The following is a 27,672-nucleotide window of genomic DNA, read 5'->3' on the forward strand; positions in this document are numbered from 1 at the left end:
CATGCAAATACCACAGGCTCTGTGTGGATCCCAGTTGAAGCTCGCATCTGCTACAAGACCATGGTGCTTGCCTACGGAGCTGTGAGGGGAATGGCACCTCCGTACCTTCAGGCTCTGATCAGTCCCTACACCCAAACAAGGGCACTGCGTTCATCCACCTCTGGCCTGCTCGCCTCCCTACCTCTGCGGAAGCACAGTTCCCGCTCAGCCCAGTCAAAACTGTTCGCTGCTCTGGCACCCCAATGGTGGAACAAGCTCCCTCACGACGCCAGGACAGCGGAGTCAATCACCACCTTCCGGAGACACCTGAAACCCCACCTATTTAAGGAATACCTGGGATAGGATTAAGTAATCCTTCTAACCCCCCCCCTCCCTCCCCCCCAAAAAATATATAGATGTACTATTGTAAAGTGGTTGTTCCACTGGATATCACAAGGTGAATGCACCAATTTGTAAGTCGCTCTGGATAAGAGCGTCTGCTAAATGACGTAAATGTAAATCTAAAATATTCAGCACAGAATTTATGATTAGTGTGGTTAGGGTGGCATTACTTAGATGAGTCTGGTTATAATCTGTAGTCTGTGAGCGGGTGGAGCAGGGCTTGGCCACACAGCAGGAGGGCGTGGGTGTGCAGAGCAGGCAGCATGTTTGGCACTGGGCAGAGCGGGAGCAGTGGGCGGGCACGTTCCTGATCTCTTACTGTGCTGCCAGCTTTGCTACCCGCCAGACAGAGACGCAGTGCCCACATATTTGTGTGTGCACTTGTCAGTGTGTCTGTTTTTGCTTGTAGGCACATTTTGTATGCACAGCACTGACTCACGTTTGACTTGTGCTTTAGCACCTGTCCTCAAAAATACAAATAGGAAAACGAGGATAAAGCAGAGAGAATCCTCGCTGTGTGTCTCAATGATGGACTACATGACCCCCCAAAAAATTCAGACCATTATGCCTCCTCCACCAAACTTTACAGTTGGCACTATGCATTGGGGCAGGTAGAGTTCTCCTGGCATCCGCCTAACTCAGATTTGTATATCGGACTGCCAGATGGTGAAGCATTATTCATCACTCCAGATAATGTTTCCACTGCTCCAGAATCCAATTGCAGTGAGCTTTACACCACTCCAGCCGACGCTTGGCATTGCACGTGGTGATCTTAGGCTTGTGGGTGGCTGCTCGGCCATGGAAACCCATTTCATGAATCTCCTGGCAAACCGTTCTTGTGCTGATGTTGCTTCCAGAGGCAGTTTGGAACTCGGTACTGAGTGTTGCAACAGAGGACAGACAATTCTGTGAGCCTGTTTGGCCTACCACCTCGCAGCTGAGCCGTTGTTGCTCCTAGACGTTTTCAGGGCAGAAATTTGACACACTGACTTGTTGGAAAGGTGGCATCCTATGACGTTGAAAGTCACTGAGCTCTTCAGAAAGGCCATTCTACTGCCAATGTTTGTCTGTGGAGATTGCATGGCTGTGTGTTCGATTTTATACACCTGTCAGCAATAGATGTGGCTGAAATAGCCGAATCCACTCATTTCAAGGGGTGTTCACATACTTTTGTGTATATATAGTGTAAACAGCAAAGCAAAGCACTGTGGAAGTGGATGAAGCCCACCGTTTAGTGAGGCGCTAATCAGTAGCTCTCAGGGGGTTCATCTGATGTCATGTGACTGAAGCTCTCTTCCCTTGGAGTGGAGCAGCTGCATGGTGTGTTACATGAACCATACTAATCCTCCCCACAACTGTCCACAGGCGTCCTAATCCCCCCCCCCACACACACACACACACAGATCGTTCAGCAAAAGGCTTTTCAACGACCCACACCGCTAAGTGCGAAAGCTGGAGAATCTCCCTGCTTTTGGGGATTTATTTTCCCTCTTATTGACAGGTTATCCTCTTAGAAAATTGAGAAAACACACACCAAGTCACCCACTATCACCTCTCTGTGCATGTGGGGTGTGGGGACAGCTGCAGAGGCTCCCTGTGACACAGACCGAAGCAACCGTCATCACAATTGTTAAAAGTTTTAAAAACAATTCTAATAAATGCAACAGTTGGACAATGGATGAAGATACTCCAAACTTTTAGATTTATAACACATAAAGCATTTTACTGGCACTGAAAAATAATGAATGGCGTTCAGGGATTTTGTTGGGAATTCAGGTGTTTCTTTTTTGGGGGGGGGTGCACTAAACATTTTTTATTTATTTATATATATATATATATATATATGTCAGGTATTTATTTTATATTTTATGTTAAAATAAAGAAAATGTGTACTTGAAACAGTTGCATATATACAATGGATGTATTTGCATATATTAAAACATTAACATAAAAGGGTGGAACAAGGCTGTAACCACAAACACTTCCTCTGTCTAGGACTCTAGGTCTACCTGCACTCACCTGATCTGTCTAGGACTCTAGGTCTACCTGCACTCACCTGCTCTGTCTAGGACTCTAGGTCTACCTGCACTCACCTGATCTGTCTAGGACTCTAGGTCTACCTGCACTCACCTGCTGTGTCTAGGACTCTAGGTCTACCTGCACTCACTTCCTCTGTCTAGGACTCTAGGTCTACCTGCACTCACCTGATCTGTCTAGGATTCTAGGTCTACCTGCACTCACCTGCTCTGTCTAGGACTCTAGGTCTACCTGCACTCACCTGCTCTGTCTAGGACTTTAGGACTACCTGCACTCACTTCCTCTGTCTAGGACTCTAGGTCCACCTGCACTCACCTGATCTGTCTAGGACTCTAGGACTACCTGCACTCACTTCCTCTGTCTAGGACTCTAGGTCTACCTGCACTCACTTCCTCTGTCTAGGACTCTAGGTCCACCTGCACTCACCTGATCTGTCTAGGACTCTAGGTCTACCTGCACTCACCTGATCTGTCTAGGACTCTAGGTCTACCTGCACTCACCTGCTCTGTCTAGGACTCTAGGTCTACCTGCACTCACCTGATCTGTCTAGGACTCTAGGTCTACCTGCACTCACCTGTGCTGTTTAGACTGCCTAATTAATAACTGTTGTCACGTTTTGTTGCATAATTCAACAATTGTGCCAATAGCAGGATACCCTCAACACGCATGGCTCTAGATTACACCTATCTATACGTACTTTGAATTGTTTGCAAGTTCAGACATAATATCACTATAATCCGAGTGTTCATTTTCAGAAGTTTCTTTAATTTCAGTGCATTTCATTTGTTAACATTTCAACTGTAGCAAATTATTACTTTTTTCAATTCCACAAAAAAATGAACACCCATAAAAATAAAGTGATCTCTTATATTGAGATGTGTTACATCCCCGAAATAAGTTTTAGTGTTCTTATAGATGCAACGGAAAGACATGTATTCCATTCAGCCCATTTCAGACGTTACCGGAGTGTGTTTGACAGGTCATTACAAATATTTTCGTGGTCGTAACGTTAATGAATAAAAAAGACAGGCACAAGCAAAAGTATGATGGAGTCGCAGAAGTAAAATTAAATCAATCAATCCAGCAAGATTTAAGTTACAAGTGGATTTTACGTCCCTCAAACACAGGAAATAGATGGCTGAAAAAGACAGATCCTCAGGTGGGCGGGGCATGTGCGTTGCTTCAGACGGGTCTTGTTAGTATTTTGTGTGTCTGAGGGGCGAACGACAGGAGGGAGTGATGAGTACGGTCGACAGGAAGTTCCTTGGTCAGGACACTTTCTGATTTGTACAGTTTTTATACATAACTGATAGTCCAAACTAGCAGGTTTCTGTGGGTGAGTCTGCTGTTTTTCTAGCTGTAACTGCTATAGTATGTGACAGTGGTTGGTTCACTGTCCTCAACATTTATTCCAATGTCAAATCTTATTTCAATGCCATAGTCAACAAGAATTCTACAAAGACTAACAGCCCTGGCTAAAGACCTTGAAAAGGAACATGACTTTCTATTTGTTGTCCCCCAGAATATGAGTGATGCCATGGCGGTGCTGCACAAGCTGCAGACGGGGCTGGACGTCAACGTGAAGTTCACAGGGGTGCGGGTCTTTGAGTACACCCCAGAGTGCATTGTCTTTGACCTGCTGGACATCCCTCTCTACCACGGCTGGCTGGTGGACCTGCAGGTGAGAACCCTTCTCTCTCTGAGCCCCCTTTAAAAGTAGATTCAGCGAGTTGACATAAATGCACAAAGAAAACAGCAGTAGTGGGTCAATATCCGCAATAACTCAGAACGTTGAAGTCTGAGGTTGAACTTCTCTGCTGTTTTGGGCCTGTAGCTGCCACGTTGTAGCAGCGTGAAGCAAACCCGTGCACATGCCCAGATCCTCTGTGTGACTGTGAGAGCAAAGTATTGCATCGCAGTCATTACAGTAACTACGGTGCTGCTCACGGCAACATCATAACGCTAAGTCTACCTTTTTAACCAATGTCGCTATTACTATGATATACAGGCAAATATATTGTTTAAAGTCACCTTGTCCTAGAGAGATTTACATGGTTATCAAAACGTTTTTTTAAGTGTTTCTAAAATGAATGGTGGGAAAAACGATTGGAACCATTTCCCTGTTTGACAACTAGGTTTTATGGGTATTATAACTCATACTGTGGTACTCTATAGCCGTTTGTCATATAGACAATAAACCGACTCCACACATTATTTATGAAAGAAATGACTTCAGAATGACTGGTTAGAGTACAGCTCCTTTTGAGTATTTTTCTTTTGAAAACATGACAATATGCCCTTGTCGCTTGTTCTTCACTGCATAATAGAACACAACAATGGTTGATGAATGCCCTCTCCTCTTTTATGTTCCCTCCAGATGGGCGACACAGTGAAGGCAGTGGGTAACTGCAGCTACAACCAGCTGGTGGAGAAGATAATCTCCTGCAAACAGTCGGACAGCAGCGAGCTGGCTGGGGAAGGTGGGTGGACCGACCGACTGGGAGATGTGTTGCTTTCTTTCTCGCTGCCTCTCCACTACACATCCCGGGCTGCTTGATAAGGCCGACATTTCCTCCTATTGCGCTGAGCAGATAAACGGAGGCCTGGGCTAAACATTCCTGTGGACGACTGACTTTAGTTGAGCTCTATTCCTTTCCCTCTCTCACGCTGCTCGTACTGCTCACCCAGGGCAGTTCAGATGTATTCCTGTCATAGGCACGTTTTCTTCTGGGCTGAATGTTTTATGCTTTTAGCATCAAGTTGAAGTTGTATTAGTCGTATATACGGGATACGCATGGTATACATCGTCCAATGAAATGCTTACTTGCAGGTTCCTTCTTGACGATGCAACAACAATAAGAACGAATAAAAATAGAAGAACACGGACATAGAGTAAAGGCTCAGTAGAACAGAATAAACTTTTTAGCATCATCACATAAATAAACAAATAACGAAAGAGTGAGTCGGTTAGCGGGGCGGAGAGCTGTGTCTCAGTTTCCTCTCCAGTGCTTCTCCACGGTCTCTCCTTGTCTTAGTTAGAATATCACCCTGTCTCTTCGTGTTACTCAATACAACTCTGTCTCTTTCTCTGGCGTTATCTCGCTCTCTTTCTCTCTGTGTCTCTTTCTATAGGTCAGTGTGCCTATCCTTGTCCGTCTGTACATCACTTTATATCTCTATATCAGTCCCTAAGTTTTTGTCTGTTTGTCAGCCTGTCGGTCATTGTCGGTCTTGTGTGTCTGTCTGTCTCTCACTGACTCACTCTCTATCTCTTCCTTCTCTCTCCCCCCCTCCCTCTCTCTCTCCCCCCCTCCCTCTCCCTCTCTCTCTGCCTGCAGGCTTTGTAGCCGAGCAGTTTCTGCACAGCACGGCCACCCAGCTGACATACCACGGGCTGTGTGAGCTCACGTCCACCGTGCAGGAAGGAGAGCTCTGTGTGTTCTTCAGGAACAACCACTTCAGCACCATGATCAAGTTCAAGGTGAATGACCACTCAAGTCATTGACAAGCCTTTGTCCACTGCTTTATGCCCTGTGGTTATGACAAATGGGGCCTTGCAGTACTGTTTACTGTGAACGGGTCTTCCTTACTTTCCTCTGCTACAGCGTCCCCAAACCACCGTCTATTAGGAACAAAAACAAGTCAAGTCTGCCTTGTCCTCTTAGTAGTGGGAAAGGGTGTTATATAAATTAATTGCATAATGTTACCGAATTCATATCACTCAGTCCCAGATAAGCCTTATTTCAAATATATTGCTAGCTTCCGGATCAGATCACCCCATTCTATGTATTGTAGGTTGTTGACACATGGGGACTTTCTTTCATCCAAGTCTTTTCAACCATCTGTTAACAGCTGAGCGCTGTTAGTGCTTTCCCCTTCTCCCTGTCCTCCCCCTCCCAATAGATCTCCCCATACCCCACCCTTCTCCCTGTCCTCCCCCTCCCAATAGATCTCCCCATACCCCACCCTTCTCCCTGTCCTCCCCCTCCCAATAGATCTCCCCACACCCCACCCTTCTCCCTGTCCTCCACCTCCCAATAGATCTCCCCATACCCCACCCTTCTCCCTGTCCTCCCCCTCCCAATAGATCTCCCCATACCCCACCCTTCTCCCTGTCCTCCCCCTCCCAATAGATCTCCCCATACCCCACCCTTCTCCCTGTCCTCCCCCTCCCAATAGATCTCCCCACACCCCACCCTTCTCCCTGTCCTCCCCCTCCCAATAGATCTCCCCACACCCCGCCCTTCTCCCTGTCCTCCCCCTCCCAATAGATCTCCCCATACCCCACCCTTCTCCCTGTCCTCCCCTCCCAATAGATCTCCCCACACCCCACCCTTCTCCCTGTCCTCCCCCTCCCAATAGATCTCCCCACACCCCACCCTTCTCCCTGTCCTCCCCCTCCCAATAGATATCCCACACCCCACCCTTCTCCCTGTCCTCCCCCTCCCAATAGATCTCCCCACACCCTACCCTTCTCCCTGTCCTCCCCCTCCCAATAGATCTCCCCATACCCCACCCTTCTCCCTGTCCTCCCCCTCCCAATAGATATCCCCACACCCCACCCTTCTCCCTGTCCTCCCCCTCCCAATAGATCTCCCCACACCCTACCCTTCTCCCTGTCCTCCCCCTCCCAATAGATCTCCCCATACCCCACCCTTCTCCCTGTCCTCCCCCTCCCAATAGATATCCCCACACCCCACCCTTCTCCCTGTCCTCCCCCTCCCAATAGATCTCCCCATACCCCACCCTTCTCCCTGTCCTCCCCCTCCCAATAGATATCCCCACACCCCACCCTTCTCCCTGTCCTCCCCCTCCCAATAGATCTCCCCACACCCTACCCTTCTCCCTGTCCTCCCCCTCCCAATAGATCTCCCCATACCCCACCCTTCTCCCTGTCCTCCCCCTCCCAATAGATATCCCCACACCCCACCCTTCTCCCTGTCCTCCCCCTCCCAATAGATATCCCCACACCCCACCCTTCTCCCTGTCCTCCCCCTCCCAATAGATATCCCCACACCCCACCCTTCTCCCTGTCCTCCCCCTCCCCCAGGTGATGTAATGTTCAGTACACAGGGTTCTGAGGCTGGTGTGAGGACATAAATAAAAATGCCCCAAGGAGCATGGTAGACACGTGATGGGGACCTATTCAGCACCTAGAGTCTTAATGCTATCTACGATGGTTTCACCCGCCTTGTGCTCCCTCCACTTATCACTGCACCTGGGACAGGCTCTTCCTGTTATCTGTAGCAGGGGAAGTGGAGCAGGCCTGTCTGTGTGAGAGTGTGTGTGTGTGAGCATGCTTTCCAAGTGAAGCAAGCTGTGTGTAGCACCCATGACCCCAAGATAAATACTTAGCAATACCAAAGCCCCCCTCATTTAAACACACAAACACACACACAGACCTGTTATCCAGGGTTAACCTACTACAGGAATAAGAGGGTGTGAAAGCGTGTAGATGTATTTTCTGGAAGTGATAAGACGTGTGTGAGTGTATAACGTGTGTGTCTGTGTGATCAGGGCCAGCTGTACCTCCTGGTGACAGACCAGGGCTTCCTGACGGAGGAGAAGGTGGTCTGGGAGAGCCTGCACAATGTGGACGGGGATGGCAACTTCTGTGACTCTGAGTTCCGCCTGCGACCCCCGTCAGACCCAGAGACGGTGTACCGCGGACAGCAGGACCAGATAGACCAGGTCAGACCACTACGCCAATTGGGCCCTCTGATCCAGTTCCACTTCATTAATGGGAGCAATGACAAACAATGCTGAACACCCATCTAGCTGAATCATGGCAGCCATTTCGCACTGTTGGGTGCACCACATATCTCTTGCAGACGATGTATACCATGGAGAACAAGGTGCACAGTCACAGTGCAGCATTACAAAAATACTAGATCAGGGTGAGTCACAATCAGAGTGTACCTGATTGTGGTAGCAGGTAGCCTAGTGGTTAGAGCGTTGGACTAGTAACTGAAAGGTTGCAAGATTGAATCCCCGAGCTGACAAGGTAAAAATCTGTCGTTCTGCCCCTGAACAAGGCAGTTAACCCACTGTTCCTAGGCCGTCATTGAAAATAAGAATTTGTTCTTAACTGACTTGCCTAGTTAAATAAAGGTAAAATAAAATAAAAACAGAGTGGATTGTATAAAGGGTACAGTAAATATTACACATCCCCTCTATCTGGGCCCTGTTTTCCCCGTGGCTTCCTAGCCTGCTCCATCTGCACTCAGCTCTACTCTGGAGAAGTAGCGGGGAACAGTTCCTCGATAATAGATGTTCAAAGCTCTTCTGCTCTCCCGTTAACCCCCCCCCCCCCCCCCCCCCCCCCCCCACACTCAGGGTTTTGATGTCTGAATGCCGGATCAGGAGATGACCGTGACATGTGGAGCCTCCCTCTGTACTGCACTGCATCACGCTGCACTTCGATTGGCTGTTTAATAATGCATAATGTGGTTTGTGTCCCCTGTGCAGACGACAGCTGATTGGCTGGCCCGTTAGGCCTGCCCAGCAGCTTGTCCATCTGCCAGGGTCCATATTCACCACCCTCACCCAGTACAGAGGGGGGGAGGAGTCATCTCTACTCACACTCTCATCCACCTAGATACTCTTATGCTTGAGAGGGCATCTCATAGCCGACAATTAAGACAGTCTGATGCTGCACTCAAGAAAATATTTGGTTTCACTCTACATGAGGGTTATGAATGAATAAAGAGGTGTGTAGCCCTGACTTTAAAATCACTGGTGTTTTGTAGCTTACAACTAGGCTTACTTAAACTAGGCTTACTTGACAGTGGAACATCACTCTGGTAACAGTGTAAACACCATGACGTGAGACTCGTTGACCTGGTCCTAATTCTCTTTTTCTCTCTCTCTTTCTCTCTCTTTACCCCCCCCCATATGCAGGACTACCTGATGGCGTTGTCGCTGCAGCAGGAGCAGCAGTGTCAGGACCTGCAGTGGGAGCAGCTCCCCGAGGGCATCAGTGACCTGGAGCTGGCCAAGAAGCTGCAGGAGGAGGAGGACCGACGAGCCTCCCAGTACTACCAGGAGCAGGAGCAGGCTGCCGCAGCACAAGCACAGGTCTGGGAAGAGCCAGGGAGGGAGGGAGGGAGGGAGGGAAAGGGGGATACCTAGTCAATTGTACAACTGAATACCTTCAACTTAAATGTGTCTTTCGCATTTAACCCAACCCCTCTGAGCAGGAGGGGAGCTTGTGAGAAGGGGGGAGGGAAGATGCGAGGAGTGGAATTGAATGAGGAATATGATGAGAGAAAGATGTTTAGGGAAAATAAGAGGAATGAGGATGAGAAAAAGGGTAAGGGTTGTCAGTTTATATAGATATAGCAGTCAGGGGCTTAGTCAGATAGAAATAAAATATGTAGCTGACATGAATCTGTTGTACACAATACATGTTCTATCTGAATGTATCTCTATGTTCAGATACAGCTCAGGGCTGTTCTTAAGCACGACACAACGCAGAGTGCCTGGATACAGCCCTTAGTAGTAGTAAATTGGCCATATAGCAGAAACCCCCGAGGTGCCTTATTGCTATTATAAACTGGTTACCAACTTAATTAGAGCAGTAAAAATACATGTTTTGTCATACCTGTGGTATACGGTCTGATATACCACGGCTGTCAGCCAATCATGGCTCGAACCACCCAGTTTATAATGTTGCTTATTCACCCGCTTGAATGAGCCACAGGTAGGTATTATGGTTGACGCTCCTCTTCCATCCTGTCTGTGTTGTGCAGCAGCCAGCAGAGGGAAGTGACGAAGCAGACAGAGCAGAAGCAGCATCATCATCAACAGCAGCAGCTGAAGCCACGCCCAGCCCAGGGAAGCAGCCCTCTGCCGGGGAGCGCAAACCCAAAAAAGAGCCCAAGGATAAAGACAAATGTGTTCTATTGTAACATAGGATGGTTGTGTGTTTGTGTGAGAGTGAAAGAGGGGAGCAGCATTTTTTTTCACATTGACCTGACAGCCTACGAACAGCCCCTTTTGAAAGCGAGAGACAAACTGAGGAGTTGCCGTTCCCAAGCCACTGGTGCCTGCCATCCTCTACCCTCAGTGGGCCCGGACAACAGAGGAAGGAACGCTATGACAACTACCACTAATCTTTTGTACAGTTGGCCAAACTTTGTTACAAGTTGCACATATTTGTGATCTGGGGTCAAGGTTAATGGGGGTGGTTTTATAGCAAAATGAGAAAAATTCCAGAAACAGGATGCTGGGAGGGAAAGAATTCAGAATCTGAAATATCTCTCATGACACCAACTTTTTTCAAGGAAATCGTTTTCATTCATTTTCATTATTGCAGTTGATAAGCTATTTTTTGTTAAAAAGAAATTACAGCACATATGTGTAGATATGCCTGCTTTGATTCAGTTGAGTGTTTGAGCATTAGACTTTTTACTGAAAACACAACCTTCGTTTGCTAGCTATTGGTTGGTGGGGGTCATTTAGCTCCTTCCAATTGGAGATAATCAAGAGTTTGTTCAGTCTTATTGGGATTGAAATGAGGTGATCGTGACATCAGTGAGTGTAATATCTAAGCACTCCTGTCTCTTCGCCACGTTAATGGATGCCAAATTACTACTTTAAGTGTGTTTTTGCGTGTATTTGCATGTGTGCTTGTATGCGTGTGTGTGAGACTATTTTAGAGAACAATTTTATTTTGGTATATACTTAAATTGAAAGGGATTAATTTGTTTTTGCCGGTTAGAAATGAATGTAAGACCCTGTTGTGACAAGCCTTTTGTATATCTCTCTAACACTACCCACATCCCTGTTCTTCCTGAGAGGCCTGGAAGTCAGTGCCATACTCTGATAAGGGCTGTCTCTACCAACCCTCATCTGCCATTTTAGACTCGCCCTATCCAGATTGGCTTTACCAGAGTATGGCAGTGTTGAATTCTGGTGTGTGTGTGTGTGTGTGTGTGTATGGCATTGGTGTCTACAGTGTGTATGTGTGGCTGATATGCTTAGCTGCATTGATTTATGCTCTTAATTTCAACTTGGAAATAACCTAACGTCAACAACAAAAATGTTCCGATGTCTATGAGCAGTTGGATTGAAAGATATGCCATGTATTTCATTTCTCATATTTGCTGTATATGCTTCACATCCAGTAGAGTCTGGACAATCACACAGACAGAACCATGGAAACACAGGACGGTGCACCTAATTTGACTTCTGTCGCTCACTCCCTGAGAGACTTGGCTGGTTATTGGTTGCAGAGGAAGAGTGATAGTAGTATCCCACACTAATAGTCTATAGTGCCCAGTGTCACACAGACCTGCCGGCAGTTATGTTGTCAATATGGGAAGCCTCATGACCTAGTTGAGTTATGGAAGTATAATATTCTACTGTAGCCATGTTTCAATCCATGTACTCCTCCTACATCATCTGACTTTCAAACAAATTTATATACATTGTGTACATACCTAATGCACATTTATGACAGAGCTAGCTAGTAGTTTGCGCCACTGTCCTACTATGGTACTGCCTCCTGAGAGATTTACTGTGTTCTATGGATGCCTTGACTCAAGCCTTGTGTTGTACGTCAGACCTAGAAACACAGTTATAGGGGAGACTCCTCGCAGTGCTGCTAGTTAAGGGGTCTCCCATTTTTGGCTCTTACATTTTGTTCTCATTGTCCAGAAATGGACAACCCCAGCCTTCAAGGACAAGTCCAGTACTGAGTATTTATTTTTGCCTGGCTACTGGCTGCATCTTGTAGGAGTAGGCTACCTGACTAGTAAGGCTTATCTGCAGGCTGGACTTGAGGACTGGGGTTAGTTCAGCCTGTCTATACGGTCCTCACGAGGCCACACTTACTCTGTATAGAAAATGCCTTACAACATTTACAATATCTTTTATAAGAATAAACGGAAACAGGTGTATTACCAGAATGAGACAATCTGTAGATTTTAAACTAGACATCAGAAATACTCTCAGGCCTTCTCTGAAGGGACATATCCTTGAGTGTCTTTTGTAAATTGTTTGTGTATTAGCTGCCTTGGCAACAGCAATGATTGATATATACCATTGTAAAGTATTTAATATACCCTGTAGAAACTCCCTCAAGAGAATGTGTTGTAATGTAAATGTATAACCACGTATAGGTATCAGTAACAAATTATTTCAACACACGGTATCTAACTAGGTCGACTTCATATTATCAGGCTGTTCATAATTATCGCTAGTTATGTTCATGGATGGCATAACGATGGGTTTCTGAGCTTCTCGCAGGCCTACCTAGTCAAAGGAATTCACTATGACTTTACACTACAATAAGTTTGCCCCTTGTAATGGAATTCAAGGCTGCTTTTCGAAAGTGAATTAAACTGCTGTTGCTTTTATGTTCACAATGACTACCCAAAAAGTAATATATGGCTGAATAGACAGGTGTTTCTCTGAGTCCTATGTTGAAGCGAGCGTGTACATGCTGTATATGGTATGCTACAGTATGTCCTTTACATTATTGACTACAGTGATTTTGTGAAAGGTTGGGGGGATGGGCGAAGGACCACGTCCCTTTGAGTGTCAGGGACACAATCCATATTCTTGTTTCTTTTGTAAAATAACATCCATTTTAAAGTTACCGTCACACTGCAGCTTGAATTATACTTGTTAATGTGGTCAACCTTCCCAATGGCCTAAACCCATTTGTAACGACATTCAAAAGGCAACTAGTAGTGAGTATTATGATGAGAACCTCAGAGGGCCACTTTATCTAATTACTTTGAGGTTTTTGGGGGAGCATCAAGATGTTAAACACATGCCTCACACACATTTATTTTTTTTAAATTGTGCGTAAGCTTGCTTTGAGTCATTTACATTGCATTATTTACCAGTATCTAGATATTGTTTTGTGTTTCAGCTTGAATGTTGTTCCTCAAAATAATTGATAAGGATTTTGTTTGTGGAATGTCTCGAGTGAATATGTGTAAGCCTTGTTATAGTGCTGGGCGGTAAATACTGTACAAACAATAGTCTGTTAACAAGGTAGTCCTTGAACATATAGTCATTGTAATTGGTTTTGCACTGTTACATTGATATGCACTACTAAGGTTGTGTTTGGACAGGCATGTTCTTTCCAAGCGCATCAGATCTGATTGAAGACCAATTAGTGAGAAAAAAAAGATCAGAATTGGTCTGCCTGTGTAAACGCAGCCTAAGAGAAGAGAAAATACCTCATTTTATACAGAATTAGAAATTGTGCGAGAGTGCTATTGTTCTTTGGGTACCTTGTAAAAATGGAATACTGTCTGGAATTGCTACAACAGTCAGTTGAATATGAAATGCTCAATTGTTTCTTTATGACAAAGGTATGAAAGGGCTGGTTAAATATTTTGGCTAAAAGTACATTAAGTACTGTGTAGCCCTTTTCAATAAAAGTTGATGCAACTTGAACTTCAGGTAGCTGTTCACCCGTTTATCTGCTAAGGCCAGAATTGTTTTATAGCATTTGCTTTTCACACAAAAAAAAATTCACTAATGCCGCTGGCTGGTCATCTAGAGGGAAGGGATTTTAAAAGTTGGCTATTTTGATACTGTATAGAGATTGGAGAAAATTGTTTTTTCCCCTAGTAGTTTCATATGGGAAATGTGTAAAATCAGATATTCTGGAGCACAGAACATGAACGCAATCCACCATATTGATTTAACTTGTTCTGTATAGGTTTCCCTTTGTTCTGTTGAGATTAAATGCAATTATATTAATCCCAATGTTATTCTGATGCATAATGCATACTAATGACATTTAGCAGAGTATAACTTCAATGATGTATTATGTTAATATTTTCACTTATGTTTAACCACACACAAAAAGGTCAATCCTCGTGTTGGAAAGTTCAAATGTTTATCTATATACATATGACCAAATAATGTATGTAGCCTATCACAGTACCGTTGCAAAATGTAGATGGTGTTTATTCTGTAACAAAATGCCTTAGACGAGGGACATTCAGCCTGATTATTAAAGTACATGGACAATAAAAAATAAAAACGTGTTCTCTTTTCACAACCACTCAATGTGTGATGTCTTGTATGTGCACTTCATGAGTCAAATGTAGGAGCGAAGACAAAATGAGCAAGATGTATAATTTAATAACCTTCAGAAGCACCAGGGGCATAACTAAAAATGATGGTTAAAGAATACATTGATCTGCTTACATTTTACATACGGTACATGGAGTTTCAGTTAGGGGAAGAGCAGTCAACATCAAACTTGTTACAAATAACTAAAGCTGTACAATTCTAAAGTTAAACATTATGTGCACAGGGTTGTTTAAGTCACAGCACAACTGTTAGGAAACCATACATTGAGGTAACCTATACAGAACAAAACATTTCTATATCAACCTTATGGCTAGAAACCAGCCTCTTAAAACACAATACTCAAAAGATATACTTAAAAAAATGTATTTTTGAAAAATAAGCTTAAGCTGATCTGGGTGAGAGGCAGTTAGAACCGTCGGGGTGCTCCTTTGAAGGGCTTGAATCCGCCAACACTGGACATGGAACTGTTGGTGATCTGCACGATTCTGTTCATTGCAGACGAAGAGTGGCTGGAGAAACAAAAATACATTTCTGCCTAAAGTAGCATACAGTAAAGACACAGAAGCTCAAATATGGCATCTACCAGAATACATTTTTACATATAAAAAAAGTACCATATGTATGTATGTATGTATGTATGTATATATATATATTTTTATATATACACCGTAAATTCCGGACTATAAGCCGCAACTTTTTTCCCACGCTTTGAACTTCGCGGCTTAAACAATGACGCGGCTAATATATGGATTCTTCCCGCTTTCAAATTTGTGGGTCCTGACAGCGTGGAGCATTGTCAAAAAAATCCACTATCATCAACGGGTTTCGAAAAGCTGGACTGCTGCGTATTGAAGAGGGCTCAGCGGGGGATTTGCCTCCGGATGAAAGTGACGAGAGCGACAATGAAAACGATCCAATATCGGATGAAGCAATTCTGAGGCTATTCAACTCCGACACCGAAGGAGATGGTTTCAGTGCACAGGAGGAGGAAGATAGTGACCAATGACTTTCTTGGTAGGCTACTGTTTACTGCAAAATTTTTTATTTTTTGTTACAAGCCGTGTTTCATTAAAGCCTATTTATTTTTGTTACAAGCCGTGTTTCGTTAAAGCCTATTTATTTTTGTTACAAGCCGTGCTTCGTTAAAGCCTATTTATATTTTTGTTACAAGCCGTGTTTCGTTAAAGCCCATTTATTTTTGTTACAAGCCGTGTTTCGTTAAAGCCTGTGTAAAGTTAATTTGTTTCAATGTACCGGTAGGCACCTGCGGCTTATAGACATGTGCGGCTTATTTATGTTCAAAATAATATTTTTTGTTAAATTCAGTGGGTGCGGCTTATATTCAGGTGCGCTTAATAGTCCGGAAATTACGGTACATAATATCACACATTTGGATTCATTGGAGTTTTTTTACACTTGGATTGATAGTTTGCTTGGGCGGTATACCAGAGTATATGGAAATAGCCACTAGATGGTTTTTCCATACCGCCATTGAATTTTAATATTTGTAGCTACTTTAAGTAAATACCTGCAGTCAACTTGTACAGCCAGTAAGGATTGTCACAATTTTTCATTATGAAGCTTACTGGTAGTCCTCAGTCACATGGTGTTTGTTTATAAGCACACAAGAGACCAGAGCCTTGTTTTGTTTTTTTTACCTTTATTTAACTAGACAAGTCAGTTAAGAACAAATTCTTATTTTCAATGACGGCCTAGGAACAGTGGGTTAACTCCCTTGTTCAGGGGCAGAACGACAGATTTGTACCTTGTCAGCTCAGGGATTTGATCTTGCAACCTTCCGGTTACTAGCCCAACACTCTAACCACTAGACTACCTGTAAGTCACTCACTTGTGTAGCACACGCCAGGTGATCGAGTTAGTTATCTTATACCTATGAATTGTCTAAAATGTGCTAAATGCTCTACAGTTGTGATTTGGTTTGCTAATTTAGTAGCTATTTAGCCATCTAGCTAAGTGGTTAGCTTCTTTCAAAATCAAGCTTTGCTTGTAACAGCAGAGAATCCCCTCCTGGATCAAGAGCCTTGCTAATATTTGCTTTGTGGATGCAGCAAACTGTGGAGCATTTTTTAGTTACTTGTATACTTCGAGCTGGTTTGTCGGTCCTGCAAATACTTTAGGTCAGAGACTGTACACAATGTCCTCTTTAGTATTTAGTTAGCATTATCTATGGGATTTTACATCTACTTGTTAGCATTGCTAACCTTCGGATTACAGGAGATCCAGCGGGGTTTAATAATAGTGCTCCTTTTGTTCAGTGTAGGTATTACGGTATATCCCGGCATGGCACAACGACGGTAAGGAAATATGGATACCACCCAAGCCTAATTCATAGTGCTCAGACAAGTCAGGTACACATGATACATATTCATTTCAGTCACAACTATTACAGATTAAATCCACCCCTGGGCTTCTCTCAGTCCATCCCACCTATCTCCATAGACCACCTGCTCTTGATTTCCTTGTGCCATTTCCTTTTCAACTGTTCTGTGATGTTTTACACAGATTCTCAAACCTTTCTAAATGGGATATTATCAACAGATGTGAATTAAAAAGATATATTTTGTTGTTGATTGATTGACTACGGCTTTCCTGATCGCCCAACAGTGCTATTTGTAGGGCTCATTTTGGAACAATGTTATGACTGTTCACCACTCCTGAACCTGTGACCAGAAACAGGCTACATAGGAGCAATACCAGAATAAGTGGTCAAATTATTGTCTCTTCGCAGCAAAATCTGCATAGCTGACATGGTTGTATGCCCCATATACATAACATTCTTCTTTTGGTGGCAAGAATATTGTATAATAATTTAAATAGAAAAAATACATTTTGAGTCGAGCGTTGTTTTGTGTATCAGTTTATAAACCATGTGCCATGGAATCAGCACACTGGAAATCTCAACTTGTATGGTACCATGGTCAACATTTTGGTCCTCAAATAAAACTGGTATATTTTTCTATTCATGACAATTCTCTTTCTCCAATTTTGCTCTTTAATAAAGGCCAGACAAACAAGCTCCCCTTCTCCCCCTTCCACTTGCCTCCTCCATTTTTGCAGTAATGCACCAATCAGTTGGTTGTAATTTTAGATAACACAACTATGTGGAATTGTTAGCGCTAACGGCACATGTGACATAACTCCACCTCTCCTATTCATAATATCATTAACAAATATATATATATTATTTTTTATCAATTAGTATATTTGAGTTTAACCATAACAGGGAAAAGTACACAGTCTTAATGCAACGGCAGTGAATACCTTGAGTGTGGGGCCATCATGCTGCCACGGCTGACTCCCATCCTGCGGCTGTCTGGGAAGCCCCCTCCCTGGGATCCAGCCCCACCATGCCACTCCTTCCTGGGGGCCGGTTGGTCCCGGCCATGCCGCTCCACCACCACCTGGCGGCCAGAGCTGAAATGCTGGGTAGAGAACAGGGGAGATTGTAGTTATGAATTCCCTATCTGAAATGTAACTAAAATAGAGGGTGTTGCATTTACATTTTTCCATTTTAGTCATTTAGCAGACGCTCTTATCCAGAGCGACTTACAGTAGTGAATGCATACATTTCATACATTTTCTTATCTCCATACTGTATTGAATGTGTAGATTTAGTTATGGGGGATTTGTGAGGTGCTGACCTGGTCTGCCATGAGTCTTCCTCCATCCCGGCCACTGAAGTTGGATCTTCCTCGGCTGGCTGAGGAGCCTCCTCTGAGAGCAGGCCCCTGGCCATCTCTGCCTGAACGCTCTGGCCGCATACCTCCGGTACGCACAGCTCCACTACACAACCACAGAGACATGATTATTACCACATGGATAACAACAAAAGGCCATTGTCTACAACTTTAATCAAACAAGCACACTAGACATCCATCCATTCTCACCGTATGTCCCCCTTAGGTGCACTCATGCTGCCGTCATTCTTCCATCCTGCATGCCCAGTATGAGTAGCATGACCAGTGTGCCCGGTGCCTCTGGGGGAGCGGCCGGTATGAGACATGCCAGGCATGGGTGCTCTGCCCCCTGCTGGGCGCTCAGGCATGGGCGCGGCCCGACGCTCAGGCATGGGTGCGGCCCGGCGCTCATCCCTGTCTCGGATCTCTCTGCGGTCTGTGTCACGGATGTCTGCGCGTGGAGTTGGAGGAGGCTCGGCCCTGCGGACAGTCTCAAAGTTCTTGGGGTAGCGTTCAAACCCAGAGCTGTCCCTGCGAGCAGCGGGACGGGACTTCTTGGCCTCAGGCTCACTGTTGAAGCGGTTACGTCTGAAAACCCCCCACACCCAAAATGGATTGTCAGATTCTGTCAAGAGCTGACTGTTACTGGAGGGGGATAGACATGCTAAACTGCTATGTGGGCTGTGTGTAGCTTGCTCTTTGCCTACCTCTCAATGGTGTTGGGCTCAACGGCTGCAGCCTCGGGGAAGCCTCTGCCTCTCTCCCGGGGGCTGAACTCAGTAAAGCGGTTCTGCTGGCGGTTGTAGTCCGAGCCCTGGTTGACACGGCCCTCAGACTCTGGCTGGATCTTCTTGTTGCCATTCCAGTAGGGATCATCCCTCCGGCTGAAACATTCAATGGAGAATATGCTTTAACTGGGCGACAAGTAAACTGGTGTGGAATACCACTTTTTGAGCTTGGTCAGATATGATACCAAATTGTATCTTTCACTTTTCAGTTGATGGTTAAATTGACATCTGCTAGTCATGTCTGAGACCAAGCATCCCTGTCTGCCGTGGGATGCAGACAGACCAGGATAGTATGGGAGACAAGTCTGTGTGCAGGGACAACGACAAAGCAGTACTGCACAAGCTGATCTGTAACCTATCCTGCAACTTCATGGACATAATGGTGGAAGCTGGTTGTCCACGATCAGAGCCTCAACTACACAGAGCAAACCGCAGACAAACATCCCATCCCCAACTACAGTGTGGCCTTGTGTACCTGTGGTCCACATCGCGACCTCTCTTCAGGTTGTTTCTCTTCTCCTGCTCGTAGCGGAGCTGCTCCTGCTGCCTCCTCAGCTCCTCCCGCTCACGAGCCATACGCTCCGCCTCTTTACGCCGCTCCTGCATCACAGCGAGATAACGGCAGCGTTACATTATCAATCTACTAAATGGTTTGAGTAAACAACTCACCTTCCTCCTGTTGTTTTTACAACAATCAACTAAGGTACAGCCTAGTTGACTAAACATCCTTAATGATTTGAGTCCAAGCACCTGCTCTATGCGGATCCTCTCTCTCTCCAGCCTTTCCCTCTCCATGCGCTCCCTCTCCAGTTTCTGCCTCTCCACCTCAAGCCTGTGGCGTTCCCGGAGCAGGTTCTCCCTCTCCTCCCGCTCCCTAATCAGACTGATACGCTCACGCTCACGGCGTTCCCGCTCCGCTATCTCACGCCGCCTGACGGGACAGGAAGTCACAGAAACATTAGTACCCAGCATCCTCACAGTACTACAGAGTACAACAATTACAGTAGGAGTTTGTTTCAGGCTGACCTGCGAAGCTCCCCAGCCCTGCGGGCCCGCTCCAGCCGGACCATACGCACGCGCAACCTCTGCTCTTTCATCTTCTCAAAGGGGAGGATGTCTTTGCTGCCTCCCTTGTTGGGGAAAACTCTAACTCTATTCATCTCCATCTAGGAAAAACAAGCATGTAAAGGTGAACATTGAGAAAGAAAGTTCCATGATCAAACTTTGTCGGATAGGAAAAAAACTGCGACAAACCTCTTCGGGAAGCATGAAATATCTGGGTCTCCGCTGCATCATGTTGTTGTTGGTGGTGAAACCCGGCTTGTCAAATCTCCCCCTCCTGAATGGTGGTCTCACTTTGTTCAGGTCTCCTTTGGCATGATCAATCACCACCATCTTGCCAGGGCTCTTTGTCCCTACACAAAACAGGACAGAGGTTTTAATTTTTACTAACCTACAACACAATACATAAAAAGGAACCTGAGAAGGAGCATACATACTTCCACCATGCTTTTTATCATCTTTCTTGGAGGCATCTGGGCCTGAGCTGGATGTTGTGCTTTTAGACTCCTGCTTCTTGGATGAATCCTTGCCGTCTTTATCTGATGGCTTGTCGGACTTCTTCTCCTCTTTTTTGGAGGATGGCTGGGTTCTTCAGGGGGGGAAAAAAAGAGCACACGGAAGTGAAAATTTCTTTCAAATTTCCCAATTCTGAAAAAGACAGATTTTGTGTTTCTTCCTCACTTACTTGCTAGTGCTAGTCTTGTTTGTCAACGCACTACGTTTGTCACTCGATTTGCTGGAGCTGGTTTTGTCATCGGATTCCTTCTTCGAAGGTTCTTTCTTAAAGGGATCACTTTTAACCTAAAAAGACAACAAAAACTCTGTCACAGTATTTAAAGGCTCCGTCACAATTCTGAAGCAATGTAATTTCAATTAATTGAAGAACAAAAGGACCTTGAACCTCGTTTCTCCCTACAATGAAAATTACAGAGCGCATGTTGGCTCAATGGCTCAGAAGAGAATGTCAGCAAATGTTGTTTTGCAAAAAAACTCTCAAAATGGAATCTTAGAATCATCAAGAGTTCTGGAGGTTTTATGACATCACAAAAGATAGAAGTCAGAGAAAAGATTCGGAACTGGAAAATTGTTATCGTGCTCTCAACATTCTAGCTGAACAATGTGCAAAGCAACTGTTTGTCAGCTTACCCTTTCAACAGATATCTGCTGGCCGTGGAGTTCTGTGCGGTCTAGGTGGGAGATGCACCTACCCACCTCTGCACTGGAAGACATTGTCACCAAGCCATAACATTTGGCTCCAGGACTGCGAGCATTAGTAACCACTTTGGCACTAAAAACCTGTGGCAACAGGAATTTGTTTAGAGGCGGTGCAACTACATGCTGCTTGTAGAGGGTTGGGTTAAATGCGAAAGACATTTCAGTTGAATGCATTGTTGTACAACTGACTAGGTATCCCCCTTTCCCCTAGTAAACCAGCAAATTGTTTCCAATAAGTCAAAGCAAAACCATGACACCCATACAGTAAGAAACATCAAACCCCAGTACCCCACCACAAGAAACAGTTTATGGATGTTTTAAGCTCTAGGCTTACCTTCCCATATTTGCCAAAAAGGTTTTTCAAATCAGCTGCTTTGGTGTTGGAGGACAGGCCACTCACCCATATGTTTCGAGTGGAGCTGCTTGCACTACTACTGCTGATACTTCCTGAAATAGGGTTGTTTCAAAACATACATGCACTGTAGAGGCTTTTATATGTCTACACATTGTACAAACTAATCTACAACAGCCTAATGTTACATACCGGTAAGCATTAAATGTTAAAATGCAGGTGCTTTTGACTAAATTAAATCACTTCAGACACCTTTAAAATGCCAAAGAAATGTACTTTTTAGATATGTGAAAACTCGGTAATACGCAGATTACACCAGTGGTACTAAAATTCCCAGATCAATTCTGTTTGTTCTGACGCTTGAGAAAATGCCATTTTGGCTGTCGAGTCAATACGCACATTGATTACATGCACTACATAAAGGCCTATGCCTGATCATCGTCTGATCACTAGTAGTGACGTCTTGAGAAATGTATCTGTAAAATGCTTACCTTTGTCATCTTTTGTGGCCTTTCCATCTCTGTCCTTTGAAGAACTACAAAGCAGATTTCACAACAAATAAAAAGAAACAAGAGATGAGTGCCAGTATATGAAAGCCCCTGCGGAATATGACGTACACCAGGAAAAACAACTTTTTTTGTTAAAAAAAAAAAAAAAAAAAACTTTTTTTGCTGTATTTTTTTTTTTTATCCCCACGGGCAAGGCTTGCATTTGGACAAAACTCCCATAATGGCCTTTTTCATTGCTTTTCCACGGGTGATATGGGTCATGTTCTCAGCCAATTTACTCCCTGGACCAATGAAATCTTCAGTATTGCGTTCGACTTCACAGCGAATCATTTCATATGTTTCTGACAAACTGACATCACAGGGACTACTGCCCTTTAAAAAGCCCTACGTGGGAACTGGAAAAGGCAAACGTGCTGGAAAGGTGAAAGTAACATCTGTTTTCAGCTCCTGGTTAATGACACAAATTACCCAACTTCAGAAAAACAACCAAATGAAAGTAACAAATGGGAGGCTCATTAGGTACATCAATGAACATTTCTCATTAGGAAAAAAAGTAAAAAAAATCTTGAGGCTACCCACAATGCTGCGTTCACAGTGAGCTGGAACTTGGTAGTAGTATCTTAAAGAACTGACATAGCTAGAAAGACAAACCTCTTTCCTTGACCTGATGCCCCAGTAGACGAGGGGCCTTTCTTCCCAGAATCCTTGTCTTTGTCTCCCATTTCAGCTTTCTTCGAGGCCTCTCTGCTTTCCTTCTTAGAGGAGTCAACCTTGGTCCCGTCATCCTTCTTACCATCTTTATGGCCTTCCACTTCCATCTTCATGGCATCCTTGGGGCTCGTCTCAGCAGAGGCCTCTGGCTCGTCACAGCCCTTGTCTACCTCTGAATCTGGAAGTTTCACATGTTTACCTGTTTCCAGGAGGTCATCACCATCAACATCCAGCGTGATGGCATCTTCATTCTGGAGTGTGACGGATATGTTATCGTCCTCGTCTTCTTTAGCGGAGACGGCAACTTCAGTTTCGATCTCCTCCACTTGTTCGGCCTCCGCCTCGGCTTCTGCCTCAACCTCGGTTTCTGGGAGGCCGTCCTCACTGGGTGGAGGTTTAGAATTTTCACGAGTACCATCATCTGTATCAGTTACATCTGAGGGATTTAATAAGGATAAAACATGGCAAAAAAAAACACAATGTTTAACATTGACATGTCTGTTACTTGACCTAGGAAGTAGAATAGAAAGCAAGTTTAGTATTAGTGGTCATCGAAGGGTAGAAGACCACAGGAACACACAAAACATACATTCCTCATTGAAAAATGGTGGTGCGGATCAATAATCTTCATGTCATTTTCACCACCAATACTTCTTTTGCCATCCTTACAGTTATGTGTACTGTACAGTGAAGTTACTCTTCAATGCTCCTGTCATTAGGAGCTCCATTCCCGTTCTTCAGTTTGAAGAGAGGGCATTTGTTCAAATGAAAGGAAAATACCATCTGTCCAACTTCTTCCGTAACCAAAAAAAGTATAATCTGTGCCCAAAGCCATAGAGGTCAAATTCAGTCTCATTTTATGGCTGTTCTACTGCCCAGGGCTCTCCCATCATAGTCTTTATGGTCATCTCCCATGTCTTCTTTCCCTCATAAAAGTCTGTCTTAAGTGACTTGGGATGGTTGGCAAAAAAAATTGATGTCATCTTTAATCGTCCTTGTGACTGTAGTGACTGGCTCAAGTCCTTAGCAAATGTGTCCGCTAGTCTGTACATCATGTCCTGGTTGGTCTTTGAGCATTCTCAGCGATGATTTCTTCTCTCCGTCTGAGACATCTGTACTGCAGTTGGGGTGCTACAGGAGGATGGGCCCCGATGGGCAGGAGTCCCCCATGGTATCGTCAGCACACTGGAACTCCCTCGAACTCAGCTTGCCTTCTTCAGTGCAAACCTTTCCCTCACCTTAAAGAAGCCTGTTGATTCCTGAGCTTTGTATCTTGAGGGAATGTACAATGCAGTCTGTATGGTTGATGGAGCCCTCTTGCATCTGAGGCCTGGAAGAGTAACATCCCACCCTCAAAAAAAGTACTGTGACAAAAAGAAGCAAGTCCTCCACAAACAAGATGTCCCTTCTATGTTGTATTCATGAACAATGAGTCCTGGATAAATGGCTGGCTGAGTATCCAGCCAGCAGACAAAAGAAATGGAAGGCATAAAGGAGAGAGGGGGCATAGCAGATTCTTACCTTCACGCAAAGGGGGCTACCTGCAAATCTCCCCCCAAAAAAGTAATCAATTCAATAGGGTGTGAGCACAAACATACCTTCTTCAACGTCATCCTCGTCTCCCTCCTGAAAGAGACCAACGTGAAAGGTAAATACACAAAGATAGTTTCAGTCTAATGCCTTACTTAAACTGGGTTAACCGATCTGAATACCAGCATTTCATTTTAAAAACAATATCTGATCTGGGTATGGTAACCTAATGATCTCTAGTCTACCGTGAGAGTGGGCTAAACACAAACATACTACAAGCGTAAACATATTCATGTGACACTCACCTTGGAAAAATATTTGTTTTCCTTGGTAGCAGATTCCTCTTCCTTGGTAGCAGATTCATCTTCCTTGGAGAAGGATTCATCTTCCTTGGAGAAGGATTCATCTTCCTTGGAGAAGGATTCATCTTCCTTGGAGAAGGATTCATCTTCCTTGGAGAAGGATTCATCTTCCATTGGATTGTCAGTGTCAGAGTCCACTTTCTTTCCTAAAGAAGTAATGGAGTCATATCATCCAAATTGGATGATAAGAAATATTGAACAGTAACTTAAATACTAGGAATGTCAAATTACCTTTAGCTTTTGCATTTTTTCTATTAGGCGTGTCTGCTGGGAGTGGAATTTCAATGGTCTCTGGATCTCCACCTTCCTCCTCAATGGCCTGAGAAAGTATCAAAAAAATAACACTATTGTAATTACTAGTCATTTATCTGACATTAATTTAGCTGCATGTCCCGCCCTTATATTTAGCCTCACAATGAAGTGTTTAACCATTTTCTTTTCAGGACAACAAGTAGAACACAAAACAATTTGACATAAAACAGTTGCATTCGTGAGTTTTATTGACAAATCTCGAGAGAGAAAAAATTGGTCCGCCAAAGCATAAACCTGATGAAAATGAATTTATATGAATGCTGTAAGTACAGACATTGTTTGCTCACTGTGATATGAATATCCAACTAGTCAGTGACAACAACTATGTGAGCTTATTACAGTATTATAGAAACCATGTCACTACGCTCTTCTAGACAGAAGTAACCCTTACCCTTCTAACGACTCTTATGTAGCTTGTGAGCGTCATAGAGCAAAACATGGAGTCTCACCTTTTTATAGATAATAGTTTGTAGCTCAAACCATTCGGGCTCCACAGACATTTTAGTAAAAAGACCCAGTCCTGGGCCCCTTCGGGGTCCGCCCTTGCCTCAAACACCGCTTTAGCTCAGCCCCCCTTAATCACACAGAAGTATGTAGTTCAAACACACTACGTTTAAAAGCGGTTAGAAGTCCAAAACGCACAGCGGCGTTATGGTGGGACTCATCGAGTTAAAATACGTTCGTTACTCACCAAATATGGAGTTTTGAATAGCAACTATTGTCATTTACTGCTGGCATGGCCAGGATGTACGTCCAAAAAAGGTCTAAATAAAAATGTACAAGCAACTGAAAAAATGCCTATTCTGCACCTCCAATGTAAATCACTCACGTCACAATGATCGCTGATAGCACTAACCTTACTGCCATGAACAGGTCAGAAGTCTACAACAGCTCAATACATTGGAGCTGCCGAAGAGGCATTGTTTAGGCCTACATACCGGGTTGTCACTAGTTACCACAGGCACAAAGTCATAAACCCCACCTATTTCTACAATTTAACATCTTAAAATCTGATTTTAAACCTAGCAGCTAACCCAAATCAAACTGCTAACCTTACGCCTAAACTTAAATCAGTGATGGTCGGTGTATTTAAGGTGATGGAGGGCAACAACAACAAATTATGAGTATGGCCTTATTTCTATTACAGCATATTTTATGACTGTCATTCATATTCTATTCACCCAGCTCAATGTAACATCGATAGGTTTAGGCTACTACATAATACCTGAATATTCCCTATATCCATCATGAGGTTGCTACAACCTAGCCTATGAATGAAAGTTTACAACATAGGTGCACAGGATCAGAGAAAATTGAGTAATCAAGTTGACAGACAGTGACATTCAATACAAACAGCACGATCATATAATTTATGATATAAACTATTTTGGCTTTGTGGCTGTGCTATCTAGTGGAAACCTATATACCGGCTTATTTGGTGAGTAACTAACGTATTTTGACAGGATTCAATTTGAGAAACGGGTGAATGGCTGCTTCCTGGGTTTAAATTAGCTTCACCATATCAACGTCTCCTGTCAAGTCAGATTATAGTTAATTATATGTATAAAAATGTACTTTAGTTTATTTAGTAAATATTATCTTAACTCTTGTTCTTAAAACTTCTTTGTTGGTTAAGGTACTGTAAGTAAGCATTTCACAGTAAGGTAAACACCCGTTTTATCCGGCGCCAGTGAAAAATAAAATTAGATTTTTCATTTGAATTATAAACGTTAACTCTGATCAAGGTATTTTGCGAAATGTGTGTGGATGTGCTGTGGGCCTAAAGCAACCTAGTTTTCTAAGGGAGACATAGATGCGATAGATGTCATGGCCAGCTAACATTAGTTAGCAACGCCCCCACACCGACTGCATCGATGCAGGACCGTGGGCTACCTTGTCAACCTGACGCTGCAAAGCCAGGCCGCGTGCACGCAGTAGGAAAACAAGACAAAACCCAACGGTAACGTTAGCTAGCAGACTAAACATCTTAGTTGGCAACTATGAAAATAGCAAGCTGTACATAGATACACATTCATCCCATAACAAGTTGGATAGCTAAGTTATCTAGTTGGCAGCAGTTGAGGACGGCCAAAATCAATCAAATTCGTACAACTGTTTGGTAGCTAACATTAGCTAGCCTAGTGGTCGTTAGCTTTGCGTTAATTGAGCTCGTTACCTGTTTCAGCCTGGCAATTAGAACATTCTTCACACCTGTGACATCTAAATTCCTTCGCTTGAGTTCAGATTTGAGATCTATAACTCGTAAATCTGTTATTTTCTTTGACTCCGTTGAAATGGCACCCGACGCCATTTTACCTTGCTGGATGTGTTGTTGTAAACTTGTGTGTGCAGAAGGGAAGCACGCATGCTCACGCAATGGCCCCAAAGTTATTATTCTCAAAATGTGTATTGGCGGATCGCATCCAACTGAAATATGCATACACTGCCACCTACTGTACTGGAGTGGGAGGCTAGTCACGGCCTCATTAATCTATCTTCTTCTATGATATCATGGCGGTCCGCAAACAAATGTTTAAAGTGCATGCCGCCACCTTATTAATCTATTTCTCTTATATAGCCCTTTGTTTCCACCTACTGTTCTGGAGTGCAAATTCATTACACTTTGTGACACAAAGGGGAAGAAAAATCCCT

The 27,672-nt window shown here is 44.1% G+C and overlaps 2 protein-coding genes across 3 annotated transcripts in view; one reads left to right on the forward strand and one right to left on the reverse strand.

The window, feature by feature from the left end:
• The window catches only part of LOC115167243 (ubiquitin carboxyl-terminal hydrolase MINDY-2-like), a 30,770-nt gene extending 16,321 nt beyond the window's left edge, over positions 1-14,449 (forward strand). The window contains exons 4-9 of one of the 2 annotated variants that reach the window (XM_029721451.1): positions 3,941-4,099; positions 4,796-4,898; positions 5,757-5,899; positions 7,936-8,109; positions 9,319-9,495; positions 10,170-14,449. In XM_029721451.1, the coding sequence (XP_029577311.1) occupies positions 3,941-4,099; positions 4,796-4,898; positions 5,757-5,899; positions 7,936-8,109; positions 9,319-9,495; positions 10,170-10,328 (915 nt within the window). In that variant the 3' untranslated portion in view covers positions 10,329-14,449. The remainder of the gene's footprint in view (positions 1-3,940; positions 4,100-4,795; positions 4,899-5,756; positions 5,900-7,935; positions 8,110-9,318; positions 9,496-10,169) is intronic. The other variant, XM_029721452.1, reaches the window with a different exon arrangement.
• A 60-nt stretch (positions 14,450-14,509) lies between these two features.
• Positions 14,510-27,383, reverse strand: LOC115167242 (SAFB-like transcription modulator). Its single transcript, XM_029721450.1, has 19 exons — positions 27,197-27,383; positions 24,940-25,027; positions 24,652-24,854; positions 24,415-24,442; positions 22,757-23,252; positions 22,088-22,131; positions 21,579-21,691; positions 21,176-21,325; positions 20,715-20,830; positions 20,467-20,618; positions 20,222-20,382; positions 19,994-20,133; positions 19,718-19,898; positions 19,443-19,567; positions 18,887-19,063; positions 18,390-18,767; positions 18,144-18,285; positions 17,764-17,924; positions 14,510-14,990 (listed from the first exon to the last, which is right to left on the reverse strand). Exons 1-19 carry the CDS (start codon positions 27,329-27,331, stop codon positions 14,888-14,890), a joined length of 3,093 nt encoding a protein of 1,030 aa, XP_029577310.1. The 5' UTR covers positions 27,332-27,383; the 3' UTR covers positions 14,510-14,887.
• Between the last annotated feature and the right edge of the window lie 289 nt (positions 27,384-27,672).

This window comes from Salmo trutta, chromosome 29 (assembly GCF_901001165.1).
Source record: "Salmo trutta chromosome 29, fSalTru1.1, whole genome shotgun sequence".
NCBI lineage: Eukaryota > Metazoa > Chordata > Actinopteri > Salmoniformes > Salmonidae > Salmo > Salmo trutta.